Below are 20255 nucleotides of genomic sequence, written 5' to 3'. Positions count from 1 at the left end.
TTGTGGCCAAAATACAGATTACTTTAACATTTTATTTTAAAGCAGTTATTGAGGCAGGATAATAGGGTCTGGAGACAGGGAACATAAGGCTGATTCACACTTCAGCTATGATAGGAAATACCCTCTCCATAGGGCGTAGGCCAAGTAAATGACTTTGTAACTTTACTTCATCCTTTACATAGAGTGTACCCCAAGTAACCAATGGAATCCTCTAGCGGGTATTTAAATTCCCAAAATTTCTGTAATGGGGCCTTTGAGGTCCTATGCTCGGAACCGCTCCCACACTGTGGTGTGTACTTTCATTTTCATTAAATTCCTTTATTCTTTCCTTGCTTTGTTTGGGCCTTTAGTTTAATTCTTTATTCAAGACACCAAGAACCTGAATCCCTCCACCATTAACATTATGATTTGATAGAAGTTCAAAAATGAAAATCACAAAACATGTGGAAATAAACCACTTTGAGCAAGAACCTGAAGAAACTGTGAAATTATATCTACAAAAACTATAGATATTATAATTACCAAATAGAGAATATAAAATAAGTTTTAAAACATGCTTAAATAAATAAAAAGAAGTATCAAACACATAAGAAAGAAAAGATTATCAAAATAGGCATGGTGAGTTTGAAAGACTTCTTGAAAATTGAATTGAATTTTTGAAAAGGCAGTATTTGATCAGATAATGGCTGAGACATTTCCAGAGTTGAAGAAAGACATTCATCCTAACATTAAGGAAGATCAATAAATCAAAAGCAGGAAATAATATTGGTGTATTGGACCTGGCTCATATTGACTTAAAAGAGTTTATTGTTAAATTTTTAGAAATTTTGTGAGCCAACTGTTAACCATGACCATCATCTAAAAATGATATAAATTCACAATTAAGCAGAATATTAAAAATAAATGCAATAAAGACTCAAAACTTACCACATTGTAAGCATTTTGTTACATTTCACTATTGTCTATGCTCTGGAGTTTATTTATGTCAATTGTAACGGTATCATGACAACTTTATACAATGGTGTGCTACTGCAGAGCACTGCCAACTTCAGTGTTGTCACATGGTAGCTTGAAATCAGCCATTGAAATCAGCAAATGCTACAAGTCAGGACTGATTGATTGTTTATCATCTAGATTTAAGGCAGTGATGGAGATCATGTTAATAATGCAGACTAGCTGTTATAGTGTTACTAGCACAGAAAGTTGAAGAAATATTCTTCCAGTAATAAAAACCTATTACTTGACTCAGCAAAAAAGTTGCTCATGTCATTGACAAATGAGTGAGACATATCCTTTGTTTGTTTCACTTTTGTCTTACTTGTTAATACAAATACAAATATCAATCAACATTCATATTAGAATTACATGTGTTTATGAATTGTAACCATAGGTTGGCTAAGGATACAACAATTTAGCAAAAATCAATTTATAGGAATCAAAATGCTATTTGTAATTTATGTGTAGCCATATGGAATTTACATAAAGAATATTATATGCTTTATTATTACATGTAACTTCTGTGCTATAAGTACTCTATATCAGAAACATTTATAACTTATGTACATATATGCTTACTTTTATTTTCCTAGAGAGCTACTGCTTAAGCATTTACCAGCAAACCACTGAATGCTTTCAAAGCAGCTAGAGAGAAAAGATAAACTGGGTGGTTATGCCAAGATGGCCAAATAGGAACAGCCCCAGTCAGCAGTTCCCAGCAAGAGTGATCCAGAAGGCAAGGGATCTCCGAATTTCCAACTGAGGTAGCAGGTTCATCTTATTGGGACTGGTTAGGCAGTGGGTGCAGCCCAAGAAGGGCAAGCCAAAGCAGGGTGAGGCGTCATCTCACCCAGGAAGTGCAAGGAGCTAGAGAACTCCATCTCCTAGCCAAGGGAAGCCATTAGGGACGTTTCTGACACTCTGGCACTCTGACTCAGATACTGCACTTTTCCCATGGTATTCACAACCCGCACACCAGGATATTCCCTCTGGTGCCTATAACACCAGCGTCCTGGGTTTCTAGCCCAAAACTGGGTGGCCATTTTAGCCAAAGCAGGTTTTCCTGTTGTTGTTTTTCTCATACCCTAGTGGTGCCTGGAACGGCAGCAAGACAGAACTGCTCATTCCCCTGAAAAAGGGGGCTGAAGCCAGGGAGCCAAGTGATCTGGCTTGGCGGGTCCCACTCCCATGAAGACCAGCAAGCTAAGATCCACTGGCTTGAAATTCTTGCAGCCAGGACGGCAGTCTGAACTTGACCTGGGAGGTTCGAGCTCCATGGAGGGAGGGGCATCTGCCATTGCTGAAGCTCCAGTAAGCAGTTTTAACCTTGCCTGTGTAAACAAAGTCAAAGGGAAGTTTACGCAGCCCCTGAGTGGAGCCCACAGCAGCTCAGCGAGGCCTCTGCAGGAAGACTGTCAACTAGACTCCCTTTTTGCTGGGCAGGGCATCTCTGAAGAAAGGAGGCAGCCCATCAGGGACTTATAAATAAAGCTCCCACCTTCCTGGGACAGAACACCTGGAAAAAGGGGCAGTTGTGGGTTCTGCTTCAGCAGACTTAAATGTCCCTGCCCGGTAGCTCTGAAGGGAGCAAGAGATCTCCTGGCACAGCACTTGAGCTCTGATAAGGGACATATTGCCTCCTCAAGTGGCTCCCTGACCCCCATGTAGTCTCACTGGGAAATATCTCATATAGGAGAGCTCTGGCTGACATCCAGTGGGTACCCTTCTGGAATGAAGCTACCAGAAGAAGGAACAGGCAGCAATCTTTGCTGTTCTGCAGCCCTCATGGGTGATTCCCAGGCAAGCAGGATCTGGAGTGGACCTCCAGCAAACTCCAGGGGACCTGGAGAAGAGGGGTCTGACTGTTAGAAGAAAAATTAAAAAACAAAAAGAAATAGCTTCAACATCAACAGAAGGGATGTCTACTCAGAGACCCCATCCCAAATAACCAACTTCAAAGACCAAAGGTAGATAAATCCACGATGATGGGAAGAAACCAGTGCAAAAAGGCTGAAATCGCCAAAAACCAGAATGCCTCTTCTCCTTCAAGGTATCACCACTCCTCACCATCAAGGGAACAAAACTGGATGGAGAATGAGTTTGATGAATTGACAGAAGCAAGCTTCAGAAGGTGGGTAATAACAAACTTCTCTGAGCTAAAGGAGCATGTTCGAATCTACTGCAAGGAAATAAGAACCTTGAAAGAAAGTTAGATGAAATGCTAACTAGAATAACCAGTGTAGACAAGAACATAAACAACTAGATGGAGTTGAAAAACAGCATGAGAACTTCGCAAAGCATACACAAGTTTCAATAGCCGAATAGATCAAGCAGAAGAGAGGATATCAGAGACTGAAGATCAGCTCAATGAAATAAACTGAGAAGACAATATTAGAAAAAAAAGAGTGAAAAGAAATGAACAAAGCCTCCAAGAAATATGGGATTATGTGAAAAGACCAAATCTACGTTTGATCGGTGTAGCTGAAAGTCATGGGGAGAAGGAAATCCAGTTGGAAAACATTCTTCAGGATACTATCCAGGAGAACTTCCCCAACCTAGGAAGGCAGGCCAACATTCAAATTCAGGAAATACAGAGAACACCACAAAGATATTCCTTGAGAAGAGCAACCCCAAGGTATATAATTGTCTAATTCACCAGGGTTGAAATGAAGGAAAAAATACTAAGGGCAGCCAGAGAGAAAGGTCAGGTTACCCACAAAGGGAAGCCCACCAGACTCACAGTGGATCTCTTGGCAGAAATCCTACAAGCCAGAAGAGAGTGGGAGCAATATTCAACATCCTTAAAGGAAAGAATTTTCAACCCAGAATTTCATATCCAGCCAAACTAAGCTTCATAAATGAAGGAGAAATAAAATCCTTTATGGACAAGCGACTGCTGAGAGGTTTCGTCACCACCAGGCCTGCCTTACAAGAGTTCCTGAAGGAAGCACTAAACAAGGAAAGGAACAACCAATACCAGCCACTATAAAAACATACCAAATTGTAAAGACCATTGATGCTATGAAGAAACTACATTAACTAACAGGCAAACAACCAGCTAGCATCAAAATGGCAGGATCAAATTCACGCATAACAATATAACCTTAAATGTAAGTGGGTTAAATGCCCCAATCAAAAGACGCAGACTGGCAAATTGGATAGAGTCAAGACCCATCAGTGTGCTGTATTCAGAAGACTCATCTCACATGCAAAGACACACATAGGCTCAAAATAAAGGGATGGAGAAACATTTATCAAGCAAATGGAGAACAACAACAACAAAAAGGGCAGGGGTTGCAATCCTAGTTTGATAAAACAGACTTTAAACCAACAAAGATCAAAAGAGACAAAGAAAGGCATTACATAATGGTAAAGGGATCAATGCAACAAGAAGAGCTAACTATCCTAAATATATATACACCCAGTACAGGAGCACCCAGATACATAAAGCAAGTTCCTAATGACCTATAAAGAGACTTAGACTCCCACACAATAATAGTGGGAGACTTTAACACTCCACTGTCAATATTAGACAGATCAACAAGACTGAAAATCAACAAGGATATCCAGAACTTGAACTCAGATCTGGACCAAGCAGACATAATAGACATCTACAGAACTCTCCACCCCAAATCCACAGAATATACATTCTTCTCAGCACCACATCACACTTATTCTAAATTTGACCACATAATTGGAAGTAAAACACTCCTCAGTAAATGCAAAAGAACAGAAATCATAACAGTCTCTCAGAACACAGTGCAATCAAATTTGAACTCAGGATTAAGAAACGCACTTAAAACCACATAACTACATGGAAACTGAACAACCTGCTCCTGAATGACTACTGGATAAATAATGAAATGAAGGCAGAAACAAAGATGTTCTTTGAAACCAATGAGAACAAAGACACATTGTACCAGAATCTTTGGGACACATTTAAAGCAGTGTCTAGAGGAAAATTTATAGCACTAAATGCCCACAGGAGAAGTGAGGAAGGATCTAAAATCCACACCCTAATGCCATGATTAAAAGAACTACAGGAGCAAGATCAAACAAATTCAAAAGTTAGCAAAGACAAGAAATAACTACAATCAGAGCAGAACTGAAGGAGTTAGAGACACAAAAAAACCCTTCAAAAAATCAATAAATCCAGTAGTTGGTTTTTTGAAAAGATCAACAAAATAGATAGACCTCTAGCCAGACTAATAAAAAAGAAAAGAGAGAAGACTCAAATAGATGCAATGAAAAATGATAAAGGGGATATCATCATCGATCCCACACAAACTACCATCAGAGATTACTAAAAATACCTCTATGCAAATAAACCAGTAAATGTAGAAGAAATGGATAAATTTCTGGATACTTACACCCTCACAAGACTAAACCAGGAAGAAGCTGAATCCCTGAATAGACCAACAAGGTCTGAAGTTGAGGCAGCAATTAATAGCCTACCAACCAAAAAAAAAAAAAGTCCAGGACTAGATGAGTTCACAGTCGAATTCTACCAGAGGTCCAAAGAGGAGCTGGTACCATTCCTTCTGAAACTATTCCAAACAATACAAAAAGAGGGAATCATTCCCAAATCATTTTATGAGCCCAACATCATCCTGATACCAAAACCTTTGTGTATATACCTTTTGGGTATATACCCAAAGGATTATAAATCATTCCATTACAAAGACACATGCACACATATGTTTATTGCAGCACAACTAAAAAAGAAAATTTCAGGCCATTATCCAAGATAAACACTGATGTGAAATACCTCAATAACATACTGGCAAACAAAATCCAACAGCACATCAAAAAGCTTATCCAGCATGATCAAGTTGGCTTCATCCCTGGGATGCAAGGCTGATTCAACATACACAAATCTATAAACGTAATCCATCACAAAAACAGAACCAAAGACAAAAACCACATGATTATCTCAATAATCATATTGAATCGGCAAAAACTGGAAGCATTCCCTTTGAAAACCGGTACAAGACAAGGATGCTCTCTCTCACCACTCCTATTTAACATAGTATTGGAAGTTTTGGCCAGGGCAATTAGGCAAGAAAAAGAAATAAAGGGTATTAAATTAGGTAAAGAGGAAGTCAAATTGTCTCTATTTGCAGACAACATGATTGTATATTTAGAAGACCCCATCATCTCAACCCAAAATCTCCTTAAGCTTATAAGCAATTTCAGCAAAGTCTCAGGGTACAAAATCAATGTGCAAAAATCACAAGCATTTCTATACACCAATAATAGGCAAACAGAGAGCCAAATCATGACTGAACTCCCATTCACAATTGCTACAAAGAGAATAAAGTACCTAGGAATACAACTAACAAGGGATGTGAAGGCTCTCTTCATGGAGAACTGCTCAAGGAAATAAAAGAGGATATAAACAGATGAAAAAACATTACATGTTCATGGTTAGCAAGAATCAATATTGGGAAAATGACCATACTGCCCAAAGTAATTTATAGATTCAATGCTATCCCTATCAAGCTACCATTGACTTTCTTGGTACATTGGAAAAAATTCCTTTAAATTTCATATGGAAGCAAAAAAGAGCCCACATAGCCAAGACAATCATAAGTGCACGCGTGCGCGCGCGCGCACACACACACACACACACACAAAACTGGAGGCATCACACTACCTGACTTCAAACTATACTACAAGGCTACAGTAATCAAAACAGCATGGTACTAATATCAAAACAGAGATACAGATATAGACCAATGGAACAGAACAGAGGCCTCAGAAGTAACACCACACATCTACAACCATCTGATCTTTGACAAACCTGACAAAAACAAGCAATGGGAAAGGATTCCCTATTTAATAAATGGTGCTGGAAAAACTGGCTAGCCATATGCAGAAAGCTCAAACTGGATCTCTTCCTTACACCTTATACAAAAATTAACTCAAGATGGATTAAAGACTCAAACGTAAGACATAACACCATAAAAACCCTAGAAGAAAACCTAGGCAATACCATTCAGGATATAGGCATGGGCAAGGACTTCATGACTAAAACACCAAAAGGAATGGCAACAAAAGCCAAAATAGACAAATGGGATCTAACTAAACTAAAGAGTTTCCAGATAGCAAAAGAAACTATCATTAGAGCGAACTGGCAACCAACAGAATGGAAAAAAATGTTTGCAATCTATCCATCAGACAAAGGGCTAATATCCAGAATCTACAATGAACTGAAACAAATTTACAAGAAAAAACTAAACACCCCATCAAAAAGTGGGCAAAGGATATGAACAGACACTTTTCAAAAGAAGACATTTATGCATAGCCAACAAACACATGGAAAAAAGCTCGTTGTCACTGGTCATTAGAGAAATGCAAATCAAAACCACATGGAGATATCATCTCACACCAGTTAGAATGGCAATCATTAAAAAATCAGGAGGCAACAGATGCTGGAGAGGATATGAAGAAATAGGAATGCTTTTACACTGTTGTTAGGAGTGTAAATTAGTTCAACCATTGTGGAAGACAGTGTGGTGATTCCTCAAGGATCTAGAAATAGAAATACCATTTAATCCAGCAATTCCATTACTGGGTATATACCCAATGGATTAGAAATCATTCTATTATAAAGACACATGCACACATATGTTTATTGTGGCACTGTTCACAATAGTAAAGACTTGGAACCCACCCAAATGCCCATCAATGATAGACTGGATCAAGAAAATACGGCACATATATGCTATGGAATACTATGCAGCCATAAAAAAGGATGAGTTCACGTCCTTTGCAGGGACCTAGATGAAGCTGGAAACCATCATTCTCAGCAAACTGACACAAGAACAGAAAACCAAACACTGCATGTTCTCACTCATAAGTTGGTGTTGAACAATGAGCACACATGGACACAAGGAGGGGAACATCACACATTGTGGCCTGTTGGGGGTGAGGGGCCAGGGGAAGGATAGCAGGGGGGTGGAGGGCTGGGAGAGGGAAAGCATTAGGAGAAATACCCAATGTAGATGACGAGGTGATAGATACAGCAAACAACCATGGCACGTGTATACCTATGTAACAAACATGCATGTTCTGTAGGTGTACCCCAGAAATTAAAGTATAATAAAACACACACACACACACATACACACACACACATAATTAAAATAGTTTTTGTTGCTCTTGTGAATAAAATTTATTCTTCGTTTTTCTAATTGGTTATTGCTGGTGAATGGGAATGTCGGTGATTCTTTTCCATGTTGATCTTGTCTACAGCTGGACTTCCTCAATTCATTCTAAAGTTAACACAGAGTGACATCAGCAAGATGGTGGAATAGGACTTTCCAGCACTCACCCCTCACAGAAACACTGATTTTAACAACTACCCATACATGAGAATACCTTCACAAGAGCCAGGAAAACCAGGTGAGAGAGTATAGTACCTTAATGTAGCTTGGAAGTAAGAAGACCCAGGCTGGTATCTGCAGACCACCCCTCCAGGCCTGCCCCAATGCCAGGGCAGCCCCTGCAGTCTCAGGCTCTAGGCCCACCTCACTGCCAGGCCCACCTCAGTGGTCCCATGCTCCAGGCATCTCTAGCACCAAGCTGGTCCCCGTGGCCCCTGACTTCAGGTCTGCCCTGGCAGACTCAGCCTCTAGGTCCTTCCCAGTGCTAGGACAGTTCTCAGATCCCAGACTTTAGGCTGGCACAGACAGGTCCAGCTTCTAGGCCCTCCTCATTGCCAGGCCAGCACCCAGGCTCTCCAGCTGCAGAATGGCCACTGCTGACTGAGGACTCAGTATTCCTTAATACCAGTCAAACCTTTGTAGCCTCAGACTCTCTGGCAAGTGTAAAACCTACCCTCCAGGCCTGCCCCAGCACCTGTCAATATCCATAGACCCAGCCTCTAAGCTGGCGTCTGTGGACACAGGTTCCAGATTCGCTTGGTGCCAGGTCATCCCCTGTAGCACCAGGTTTCAGGCAAGACCCTGAGGCCTCATGTTCCAACAGACACAAGGTCCCAGCCTGCTCTAGCAGACTGAGGTTCCAGGCCCATCCCAATAGACCCTAGCACTGGACTAGTTCCTGTGAATCTCAGCTCTAGGACCACCCCTGCAGACTCAGGTTGTGGGCTGGCCACATGGTTCTAGGACCCAGGCTTATCCTCATGCCTTAGCACCAGGTCAGCCCCATGCTCCAGGCTGGTGAGGAAAGCCCCAGGCTTCAGTGGCTTGCCCCCATGGACTCAGGCTCCAAGCCCATCCTTGTGGATCTATTTGTAGGCCCATCCAAGTCTCTGGCCAGTTCCTGCAGACTCAGGCTCAAGGTCTGCTCCAGTGTCAGGTCAGCACTCTAGGACCCAGGTTCCAGGCCCACCTCCATGAACCCAGTCAACAGGTTTACCCCAGTGGACTCTGGTGACAGGCTGGCTGCTGCGGATTCAGGATCCAGGCTTGTCAGAGCAGACTCAAGCTCCAGGCCTACCTCAGTGGACCCAGGTTTCAGGCTCAAGCCTCAGGTCCCAGAAAAGTTCAATAAAACTAAGAATTCAACTTTTTGTTAAAAAAAAATGAAACTAAATTTGTTTTTCAAAAAGATAAACTTGATTAACAACAAACTTTTAGCTAAAGTAACTAAGAAAAAAAGAGAGAGGACTCAAATAAATAAAATTAGAAATAAAATAGGTAACATTACCAACAGTACCAGAGAAATACAAAGGATCACAGAGAATACTATGAATAATTACATGCCAACAAATTGGATAACCTAGAAGAGATAGATAAATTCCTAGAAGCATACAACTTACCAAGACTGAGTCATAAAGAACTAGAAAATCTGAACAGACAAGTAACAACTAAGAGACTGAATCAGTAAAAAAATATCTTCCATCATGAAGAGCCCAGGACCTGATGGCTTTACTAATGAATTCTCTCAGACATTCAAAGAACTAAAACAAATTCTTCTCACTCTATGAAAAAAATGGAAGGAAAGAGGATACTTCCAAACTCATTTTATGAGGCCAACATTACCCTGATAGCCAAGCCAGACAAGGATATTACAAGAAAATAAAATGACAGGCCATTGTCCCTGGTGATCTTAGATGCAAAAATCCTCCAAAAAATTCTAGTGAACCAAATTCAACCACACATTTGAAAGGATCATTCCTCATGATTAAGTGGGATTTATTCCTGGGATGCAAAGATGATTCAACATATTCAAGTCAATAAATGTGACACACCATATTACAGAATGAAGAATAAAAATCATACGGTCATCACAATAGATGCAGAAAAAATATATGACAAACTCAAATATCTTTTCATAATAAAAACTCTCAACAAAGTAGAGAGAAAATGTATCTCAATGCCATAAAAATGTCCATGCTACTCAAAGTGATTTACGATTCAATACAATCCCTGTCAAAATTCCAATGTTGTTTTTTTCACATAAATAGAAAAAAATCCTAAAATTTGTAGGGAATCACCAAAGACTCCTAATTGCCAACACAATCTTGAGCAAAAATAAAAAAGCAAGAGGTATTATTAAAGGAGGTAGCTAGTCAGGTATAAGCAGGGCAGGAGAGGGCTACCCCCCATCACACACGGCAGGAATGCCAGGTGACCATCAGGTGATGGCCAGGCAATTGTTAACTCTCTCTCTAAAATAATAATTGGTCAAAGCTGTTGCCAGGGAAGGGGCGTCTCCCAATAAATGTGAAGGACCTGAAACTGGTGGTCAGCTGCTTCCCGATGAGACCTCCGGAGTTGGGTGAGTGGGCTCAAACATGTGCATTAAGAGGCAAAATGGTGGAGTTTAACTGGTATATGACCTTCCTCTAGGAATGCTAGACTGGTAAGGGAAGAACGCCTCAAGTAAGCATGCGTACAACTCCAGAAACCACACTGTGCATGCTCCCCTCTCAAGTGCTAGCAGGCCATTTCACATGTGAACAGCTCACCCCAAGGGAAGAATCATGGGAGAAGTAGTGCAAAACCCTGGAAGTATGCCAACATATAAAATGCAAAGTCACAAGGTCAAACTGCACACTTGATCTCTCAAGTCACCTGCTTGGCCCTCTTCCAAGTGTACTTTATTTCCTTCCATCCCTGCTCTAAAGCTTTTTAATAAACTTTCACTTCTACTCTAAAACTTGCCTCAGACTCTCCTTCTGCCTTATGCCCCTTAGCTGAACTCTTTCTTCGGAAGAGGCAGGAATTGAGGTTGCTGTAGACCCATATGGATTCACCACTGGTAACAGTATCACACTACCTGATCTCAAAATGGCTAACTATAAAGCTATGGTAATCAGGACACCATGCTACTGGCGTAAACACATAGATCAGTGGAATACAATAGAAGGCCCATAAATACATCTGGCACATGTACAATCAATACATATTCAACACAGATGCCAAGAACACAAAACTGAGGAAGACCAAGATTTTGATAAATGGTGCTGGGAAAAATGGATATCCACATGCAAAAAAAAAAAAAAACAACATAAAATGGATTAAAAACTTAAATGTAAGTCCTGAAATTATAAAACTACTAGAAGAAAACAAGAGAAGTCTCCATCACATTGTTCTGGGCAATGATGTTTTGGATATGGTCTCAAAAGTAGAGGCAACAAAAGCAGAAACAGACAAATGGCATCACATTAAACGAAACTTTTCTGCACAACAAAGGGAAGAAACAACCTATGGAATAGGGCATAATATTTGAAAAGCATGCAACTGATAAGGAGTTAATATCTAAAAACATACATATGGAACTCAACTCAGTAGCAAGGAAACAAATAACCCAATTAAAAAACAAGCAAAGGACCGGAGCAGACATTTCTCAAAAGATGGCTTGCAAATGTCCTACAGGTTCAGGAAAAAATGCTCAGCATAACTAATCCGCAGGGAAATGCAAATTAAACTCATGATGAGATATCATTTCACACCTGATAGAATGGCTATGAGAGAAAAGACAAGATAATTAATGTTGGGGAGGATGTGGAGAAAAGAGAACCATAGTACACTGATAATGGGAATGTAAATTAGTACAGCCATTATTGAAAGCAATATAAAGTTTCCTCAAAAATTAAAATTTGAACTACCATATGATCCAGCAATCCCATGACTGGGTATATATCTAAAGGATTTGAAAACAATATGTTGAAAAGTTATCTGCATGCCCATGTTTTTTGGTTGTTTGCACATTATTTACAATAGCCTAGATATGGAATCAACCTAAGCATCCATCAGCAAATAAATGAATAAAGAAAATGTGATACACACACACACACACAGACACACAATGGAATATTATTTTACATCTATACATATATATACTATTATATATATACATACTACTATATATACATATATTACATTAAGTACATAATACATTATGTATTATATATGTACACATAAAATACATAATATATAATAGTATTATATTATAGTATATGTAGTTATAATATATAGTATAATTACAATATATTATATATACTATAGTATAATATATACTGTTATATAAATTAGATAATATATACTAGTATATAAACTATTATAATATATAGTAGTATATATACACAAACACACATACAATGGAATACTATTCAGCCTTTGGAAAGAAGAAAATTCTGTCATTTGCAGCAACATGGATAAGCCTGGGGGACATTATATCAAGTGAAATAAGCCAGGCACAGAAACACAATAGCACATGATCTCACTTATATGTGGAATCTAAAAGAGTTGAATTCACAAAAACAGAGAGTAGAATGGTGGTTACTAGGGTCTGCAGGGGAGGGGATCAGGAAGATGTTGGTCAAAGGATATGAAATTTCAATTAGAAGGGATAAATTCAAGAGATCAATTGTACAACATGATGACTATAGTTAATGAAATGTATACTTGAAAATTGCTAAAAGATTAGATTTTAAGTATTCTTGCCACATAAAAACAATAACTATGTGAGGTAATGCATATGTTAATTAGCTTGATTTAGCCATTTTACAATATGCATATAATTCAAAATATTATGTACACCAGAAATATATGCCATTTTTTCTCAGTTAAAAAACAAGTAATAAAAATAAGTTTTTATTTATTAAGTATTTATTTATTAATTTATTTTATAAGTTTTTATGTAGCCAACATAACCTTAATACTAATGCTTGTTAATAAAAACAAAAAAGTACATAGACTAATTTCATTTATTATGGACATAAAAATTCCAAACAAAATGCTATCAAATCAAACCCAGTTTTTTCTGGAAATAATAAAATGCCATGAACATATAGTACTGTAATTTTTATCTATTATGTACATAAAGATGTTACCAGGAGATTATTAAAATTAAAATTACTAGGTTCTACTCTCAAAGCTGCAGTTAGGATGGAGTAACGGAATGTGAATTTTATGAAGTCCCTCTTCCCACCAGACACCCTTAGGCAATTATGATGTATGTAGTTATGTGGCATGAGAACTCAATTTAAGGAAACAATGAAGAGTTTTTTATAGAAATGCAAATGTAATTTGTTAAATCAATCTCTGTAATTCAGTATATCAACAAATGAGGAAAACTAACAAATATCAGTCTCCAAATCAGTAGACAGTTTAAAAATTAATAAAGTTTGGCAGTAATTAACAATAAAGTTGAAGGTACGGCATGGTTTTTGCTTTTTGTTTTGTTTTTTTTGAGATGGAGTCTTGCTCTGTCACCCAGGCTGGATCTCAGCTCACTGCAACTTCTGCCTCCCGGGTTCAAGCATTTCTCCTGTCTCAGTCTCTCAAGTAGCTGGGATTACAGCCATGAGCTACTGTGCCTGGCCAGCATGTAATTTTCTTTGCCATTAATATCCAGAAACCAGAGGCTCACCAAAATTAATCAACTTTGTTTAAAGGTTTATTGCATGCTCATGGGGTGGGGAAGTTGGCTCTTGCTTACTCAATATGAAAGCTTACAACAAAGCTATTATAATTAAAATAGTATGGTATGCACATAGGAATAATTAAGTAGGTGACTGAAACAGAATACAACATTCAAAACTGATTTCGAAGAATAAATGGGTACCTAATATATGATCTAGTCAACACCCAAATTCAGTGGGGAGAATTAATGTTACATTTAATTATAAAGTACTAGTAAAACAGCCTATCTGGACAAAGAAAAAGCAAACCTTTACATAATACTGTATAAAAACACATTTCAGATAGATATCTGAATACAAAAAGTAAATCTATAAAAATATTCTAAGAGAATGCATAAAAATATGCCTATCTCAAAGTGGAATCAACCTGATAGAATCAATAACATAAAAGCCCTGAAACCATAATGGGGAAAAAAATGACAGATTAAAAAAAAAATAAGCTATAACATACACCAAAAAGCACACAAATAGCACAAATCCAACACTCCTGCAAATACCAGCAGGTCAAGAAAGGGACGGTCTCCAGCTTCCAGGAAGCCATCCTCATGCTTTTTCCCAATCACTATCCACTCCCACTGCCCCAAAGGCAACCACTATCCTGTTCTGCAATACTTTAGTGCAGTTTTGCTTGTTTTTAAACTTTATGTAAGCTGGATTACCTTGAGAGAGCCTTCTAAAATGAAAGGAATCTTTTCCTTCTCTTCTTTTTCTTGATCTGATATGTCTGTTTTGCTGATTCCTTTGTTACCTATAACCAGACAAAATTAAACTTCTTAGTAACTCTTAAATAAGATATCATAGAAGGATTAAATCTTTGGGTTAGACGAGACCTCAAAGGCTATCAAGTTCAACTTCACATTTATTTACCTCTGATTTTTTTCTTGCCATTTCCAAAATGAACATCTGAAGTGGGACTGAGCCACATCAGTGATGGGCAACTCAGTTTCCGGGGACAGTGCATTCCATTCTCAGTGTGCTGATGTGCTGCAGCTTTTATTGAACTGCAGTCTTTCTCCCTAAAGCTTTCACCTAATAATCCTAGTTTACCACCTTAAGACTACACAGAACAAATCTAATGTTTCCATCCATACTGAAGTCCTTCCCTTGCCATTGTAGTCATTCTGTTTTGAAGGCTTACATTTTTCCTGACTTGGGAGACCTGAAACTGAGTGCAATATCTATCAGGTGCATTCAATCCTAAATTAACCATTATCTAGATTTTCACAGGCTTTCAGTCTTTTCAGTAGCATTATAAAGAAAAGGCAGTAAATTCACATTTTTTTCTTACTAATAGGCAGGTGCGGCCCTGGATGTGAGTGTTAGAGGGCAGCCCTACCTATTTTTTTTTTTAAATATAGTCCTATCTATTTTTCTTTTCTTTCATTTTTTTTTTTTAGGTACTTAATGCTCTCCTTCTACGTCCCCATCAGGACCCAGAACGGATGGATTAAACAACCATTTTGGTCGATATGGCAAATCGTTCATCATCAACTTGGTTTTATAAGGTTTACTTTAAAATCATGCCATGTATAAACTCCTTTGGAGTTCCTAAAATTTTGGAAATTATGCAGCATTGCTTCTTTATGAGAAATCCTTCTTACTTTGGCTACCATAAATAGTGAATATTATTAACAAGGAGTCCATTTCCTTTGGACAAACTTAATGACACATTATTTTCTAGATGAATTGCCTCATTGTTTCACTTTTTTTCCTTGACCAAGTATCTTTCTAAATGTCTATTTTACTCTCTTTGTCACCATCTTCCCCTCCCCTCCACGGTCTCAAGGCCACAATACCACAACATAACCACCATAACATCATCAACAACAAAGGTATCTATGATCAAATATCTTGTCACATCCCTGCCACAGGCCCCCAAAAACCTCTTTCCCCATTAATTTTAGATTCCTACTCCCAGTTAGTCTTGGGACCCTTCTGTTTGCTGTTTTAAGAAAGATCTTGTTTTAATCTCACTTTTGGAATCTATAATTATTCAAATAGATATCTACTAACTCCAAATTTACCTCATATATTGTCAGCAAATCTTAGATAGCTTGATTTACCAACCCTACCAATAAAGGCATTTGGAATTTCTCTAACATGTAATATTTGATCTGCACAATGGATAGAATATTCCAGATTTGACAGGAAATGGGGTCAATATAAATAAATATTCTATCATTGCACTCAGGTACAATCCCATATTTGCAATGCAGCTACTCTATTTACTAGAGAAAGTGAAGAGTCACAGGAAATTTTTTGGGTAATTATTTTTCATGTTGAAATATTCAGTCTTGATTAAATTGAGAGATAGATGAATGTACTCGAATTTTATTCTTGGTATAAGTTGAACTAGTTACTTACTTTTAGATTTTTTAAGGGAAAAAATTTTGCTAACAGAAGCCATTTTGGTACTAGCAGAAGATTTCAGTTCCAGCTCAGCCCTGGTCCTAATAATTTCCTCATTCATTTTAGCTTCCTGATATATAGCTTCTTCTTTTGTGATCCAATCTTGAATAGATTTTGAAACAATTTCTAAATAATTCCTAAACAAAACAAGAGCAGATGAAAATTGAGTTACTATTAAAGTCAATAAATACTAAACATATTGTCTGTGCAAATAAACTTTTCAAAAATGAACTGATCCCAAGCTTCTCATGTCACAAATATAATGAGTTTGAATATATCCTAGATGTATTTTGTACAAAATAGTCAAATACAAATATCCAGGGAGCATATGAAAAATGCCCTTCATCCAGAGTTAAAGACATGTAAATTTAAAAATGAGATCCTTCATTTGACTCACTAGGCTTTGGGTTTAAGAAAAAAAAAAAAAAAAGAAATGAGATCTTTCCCCCAAAGTGAAGGATTAACAGGTTCAACAATACCAAGAGTTGATGACAGTTTGAAGAGATGATCACTTTCACCACTGTTAGTTGGAGAATAATTTGATTCAATCTCTCTTTTAGGCAATTTTATAGCACATTAGAAACTTTTTAAATTGATCACTGGTGAATGTTCACTGGATTAACTAAATCACTCTAGTTTAGCAATGAAACTCACTCTAGCTTAGCAATGAAACCTTATGAATATGCACATCTTAGTTACTATTCTCTAACTGCTTGTATGTTTATGATTCCATCAGCAATTTGTTACTTACCAAGAGTCAGCCATACTTGTTCCCAAATTCATTCACATCATTTATACCAACTAGTGTAATTATTTAAATTAAACATTATATACACTTAGATGAATGTCCAAAGAGAGTTGTTTCTGAGGAAATTAGTTGCAAGATTTAGATTTGACAAAGAAAATTAGTTATTGTCAAATTATGTGAAAGTGAGGCTTAAAGTTTTGAAAAAATCCTCAGGTTGCTTAATAGTTTTCTTTAGTTCTTCATCCTTTTTGGAGAAATAAACCACAAATGTAAACAATGAATTATGTGGGTACTCAACATCTTCATTTAGAAGGTAATGGATCTCTCGAACTCAGCATGTCCCCAAATGAACCCTGGATCTACTCCAACCTGCAGCATCCAAGTTTTCTGGCATTTTAGCTGATGGCAAGTCTACACTTCCAGTTAAGCAGGTCAAATGCCCTGATGTTCTCCTTGATTACTCTTATTTTCTTATACTCTTTCTAATCTTTCACAAAATCTAAATTATTTTTTAAATCATCTAAAAATAATTTTTAAAAACATATATTTATAATATATTCAAAAATCTAGTGACTTCTCACCTCCTTTACTGATATTTCCCTGGTCTAAGCCATTACTATCTCTTGCTAGGATTTCTGCAATAACCTCCAACTGGTTTCCCTGCTCCTACCCTGGACCCCCAAAGTCAATTTTCAGCACAGCAACTAGGGTGATCCTTGTAATTCTTAAGCAAGATCATGTCTTTCCTCTGCTCAGATCTTTTTAATGAGTCTGCATGTCAAATAAAAAGCAGAATACTTAGAAGTAACCTACAGCGAGGGAACATAGACATATATGCAGCTCAATCAGTCTTCAGATAAGAGAACAAAATAAATATTAAGCATGAAATTATTCAGAAAGTTTATCACACATAGGTACTTTCTGAAAGATTTACTCACAATGTATTCCAGTTGCATTATAAAAAATTAGAGAAGACAACATTGGATGTAAATTAAAAGGTCAAGAAAAAAAGCAGTACAATTTACAGTTAAATGTAACTGTGCTACTTATTTGTGATTGAAAACTATTGCTTTACAATGAGAAACAACAGTTCTAGACAATTTCAAAATGAGAAGTAGGGATTTGCTCAGGGTAAATTAAATTATGTTAAATTTTAAAATAATTTTTGTGAAATAATATTGACGCTTATTAACTCCAGATATGAGATAAAAATATTTCAACATGTTATTTAAAAGGATAAGTAGGCCCGGCATGGTTGCTCACGCCTGTGCACTTTGGTAGGCTGAGGTGGTTGGATCACCTGCAGTGATCAGCAGCCTGACCAACATGGTGAAACCCTGTCTCTACTGAAAATACAAAATTAGCCGGGCGTGGTGGCGCATGCCTGAAATGCCAGCTACTCGAGAGGCTGAGGCAGGAGAATCACTTAAAGCCGGGAGGCGAAGGTTGTGGTGAGCCGAGATAGTGCCACTGCACTCCAGCCTGGGCAACAAGAGCGAAACTCTATCTCAAGAAAAATAAATAAATAAAGAAAAAAAGGGTAAATATAACCTCTAAAAGAATATAAATAGTATGTATAACGTTTTTAAAATCACGCACTCAGAATGAACTTAGAATATTCAGTCTAACAAAATAAAATAGATTAACACTATATAGAAATATGTTTATAAATTTAAATGGTAAGAATAAGGCCAAACGCATTATCAACAAAAGTAAAAGTGAATGGATTAAATTCTTTAACACTGAAAATACTTTATTTATTTTTTTGAGACAGAATCTCGCTCTGTCGCCAAGCTGGAGTGCAGTGGTTTCATTTTGGCATTGCAACCTCTGCCTCCTGGGTTCAAGCAATTCTCCTGCCTCAGCCTTTTGAGGCACGCCCAGCTAATTTTTGTATTTTTAGTGGAAACGGGGTTTCACCATGTTGGTCTGCCTGGTCTCAAACTCCTGACTTAGTGATCTGCCTGCCTCTGCCTTCCAAAGTGCTGGGATTACAGGCGTGAGCTGCCACGCCCTGCCTATTTTTAATTATTATTAAAATCCTTTAAAAGACATAGGCTCTCAGAGTAACTAATAAAATGTAAGGTGCTACTTATTTATTTATTTATTTTTGACAAGATCTTGCTCTGTCCCCTAGGCTGGAGTGCAGTGGTACAATCAAGACTCACAGGTGCCTCAAAATCTTGGGCTTGAGCAATGCTCCCAGCTCAGACTCCCAAGTAGCTGGGAACACAGGTGTGCACCACCAGACCCAGCTAACTTTTGTATCTTTTGTAGAGACGGGGTTTTGCCATGTTGCCCAGGCTGGTTTCAAATTTCTGTCCTCAAGCAAGCCTCCTGCCTTGGCCTCCCGAAATGCTGGGATTACAGGCATGGGTCACTGGGCTGACCTCAAAGTGCTGTTTAAAAGAGATGCACACACAAATTAAATAATGCAGAAAGATAAAAGTGTGGCAGATGGCAGACTAAGAAGACAGAAGCCTACATCTTTGATAACTTTTATGAGTGGCTGTACTATCTCTGAGGCACTGCCCAAGTCCAGATTTCTTGCTACAAGAGAAAAGTAATCCTCTTCTCAGTTTAACCCAAGTAGTCAATTTTCCACTAACCTAGTGAACTATAATACCTAGCTGACATGTAAAATGATTGGGAAAGTTATACCAATAAATTCTTACATAAAGAAAGACTACCCCAGAATATTAATACCAAACAAAGTTACATACAAGGTAAAAAGTATTAACGGGAACCCAGAGGGACACTTCATCAGATTGATAGAAGTCATCAATTAAGAAGGATTCAAAAATAACTTTACACACACACACACATGCACACACATGTCAAAAGTAATAGAAAGAGTAGATAAATCCATTATCATAAAGAGATATGAACACATCCTTCTCATAAACAGACATTAATCATGAGAATATGCTATTTAATTTTATGCCAGTAGACTGGGAAATCTAGATGTCATGCATAATTCCCTAGGAAAACAGAAATTACTCAAATAGATCAAAGAATTAACAAATCGAAATAGAGCATTACTTTTAGAAGAATTGAAAAAGTTACAGACAATTAATCCTTGATCTCTTTTATTACCATTTATCTCCTTGGACCATTTAGCCCCTAGGAAGTCATAAGCTCAAAATGATTTTCCCTGTGAAGTACTATCACTCTTCTCAAAACGGATAATGTACAATACGA

At 37.7% G+C, this 20255-nt stretch overlaps 1 protein-coding gene across 1 annotated transcript in view; it reads right to left on the bottom strand.

The window, feature by feature from the left end:
- SPAG17 (sperm associated antigen 17) overlaps positions 1 to 20255 on the bottom strand; it is a 253988-nt gene that overhangs the window by 86381 nt on the left and 147352 nt on the right. The window contains exons 19-20 of the mRNA XM_064372648.1: positions 16262 to 16443; positions 14557 to 14645 (exon numbers count right to left, since the gene is read on the bottom strand). Coding sequence (XP_064228718.1) covers positions 14557 to 14645; positions 16262 to 16443 — 271 coding nt within the window. The remainder of the gene's footprint in view (positions 1 to 14556; positions 14646 to 16261; positions 16444 to 20255) is intronic.

This window comes from Aotus nancymaae, unplaced genomic scaffold (assembly GCF_030222135.1).
Source record: "Aotus nancymaae isolate 86718 unplaced genomic scaffold, 86718_ANA_hifiasm-v0.15.2.pri h1tg000007l, whole genome shotgun sequence".
Lineage (NCBI taxonomy): Eukaryota > Metazoa > Chordata > Mammalia > Primates > Aotidae > Aotus > Aotus nancymaae.
The sequence above is the reverse complement of the archived record's forward strand: the minus strand, read 5'-3'. Positions and strand labels throughout refer to the sequence as shown.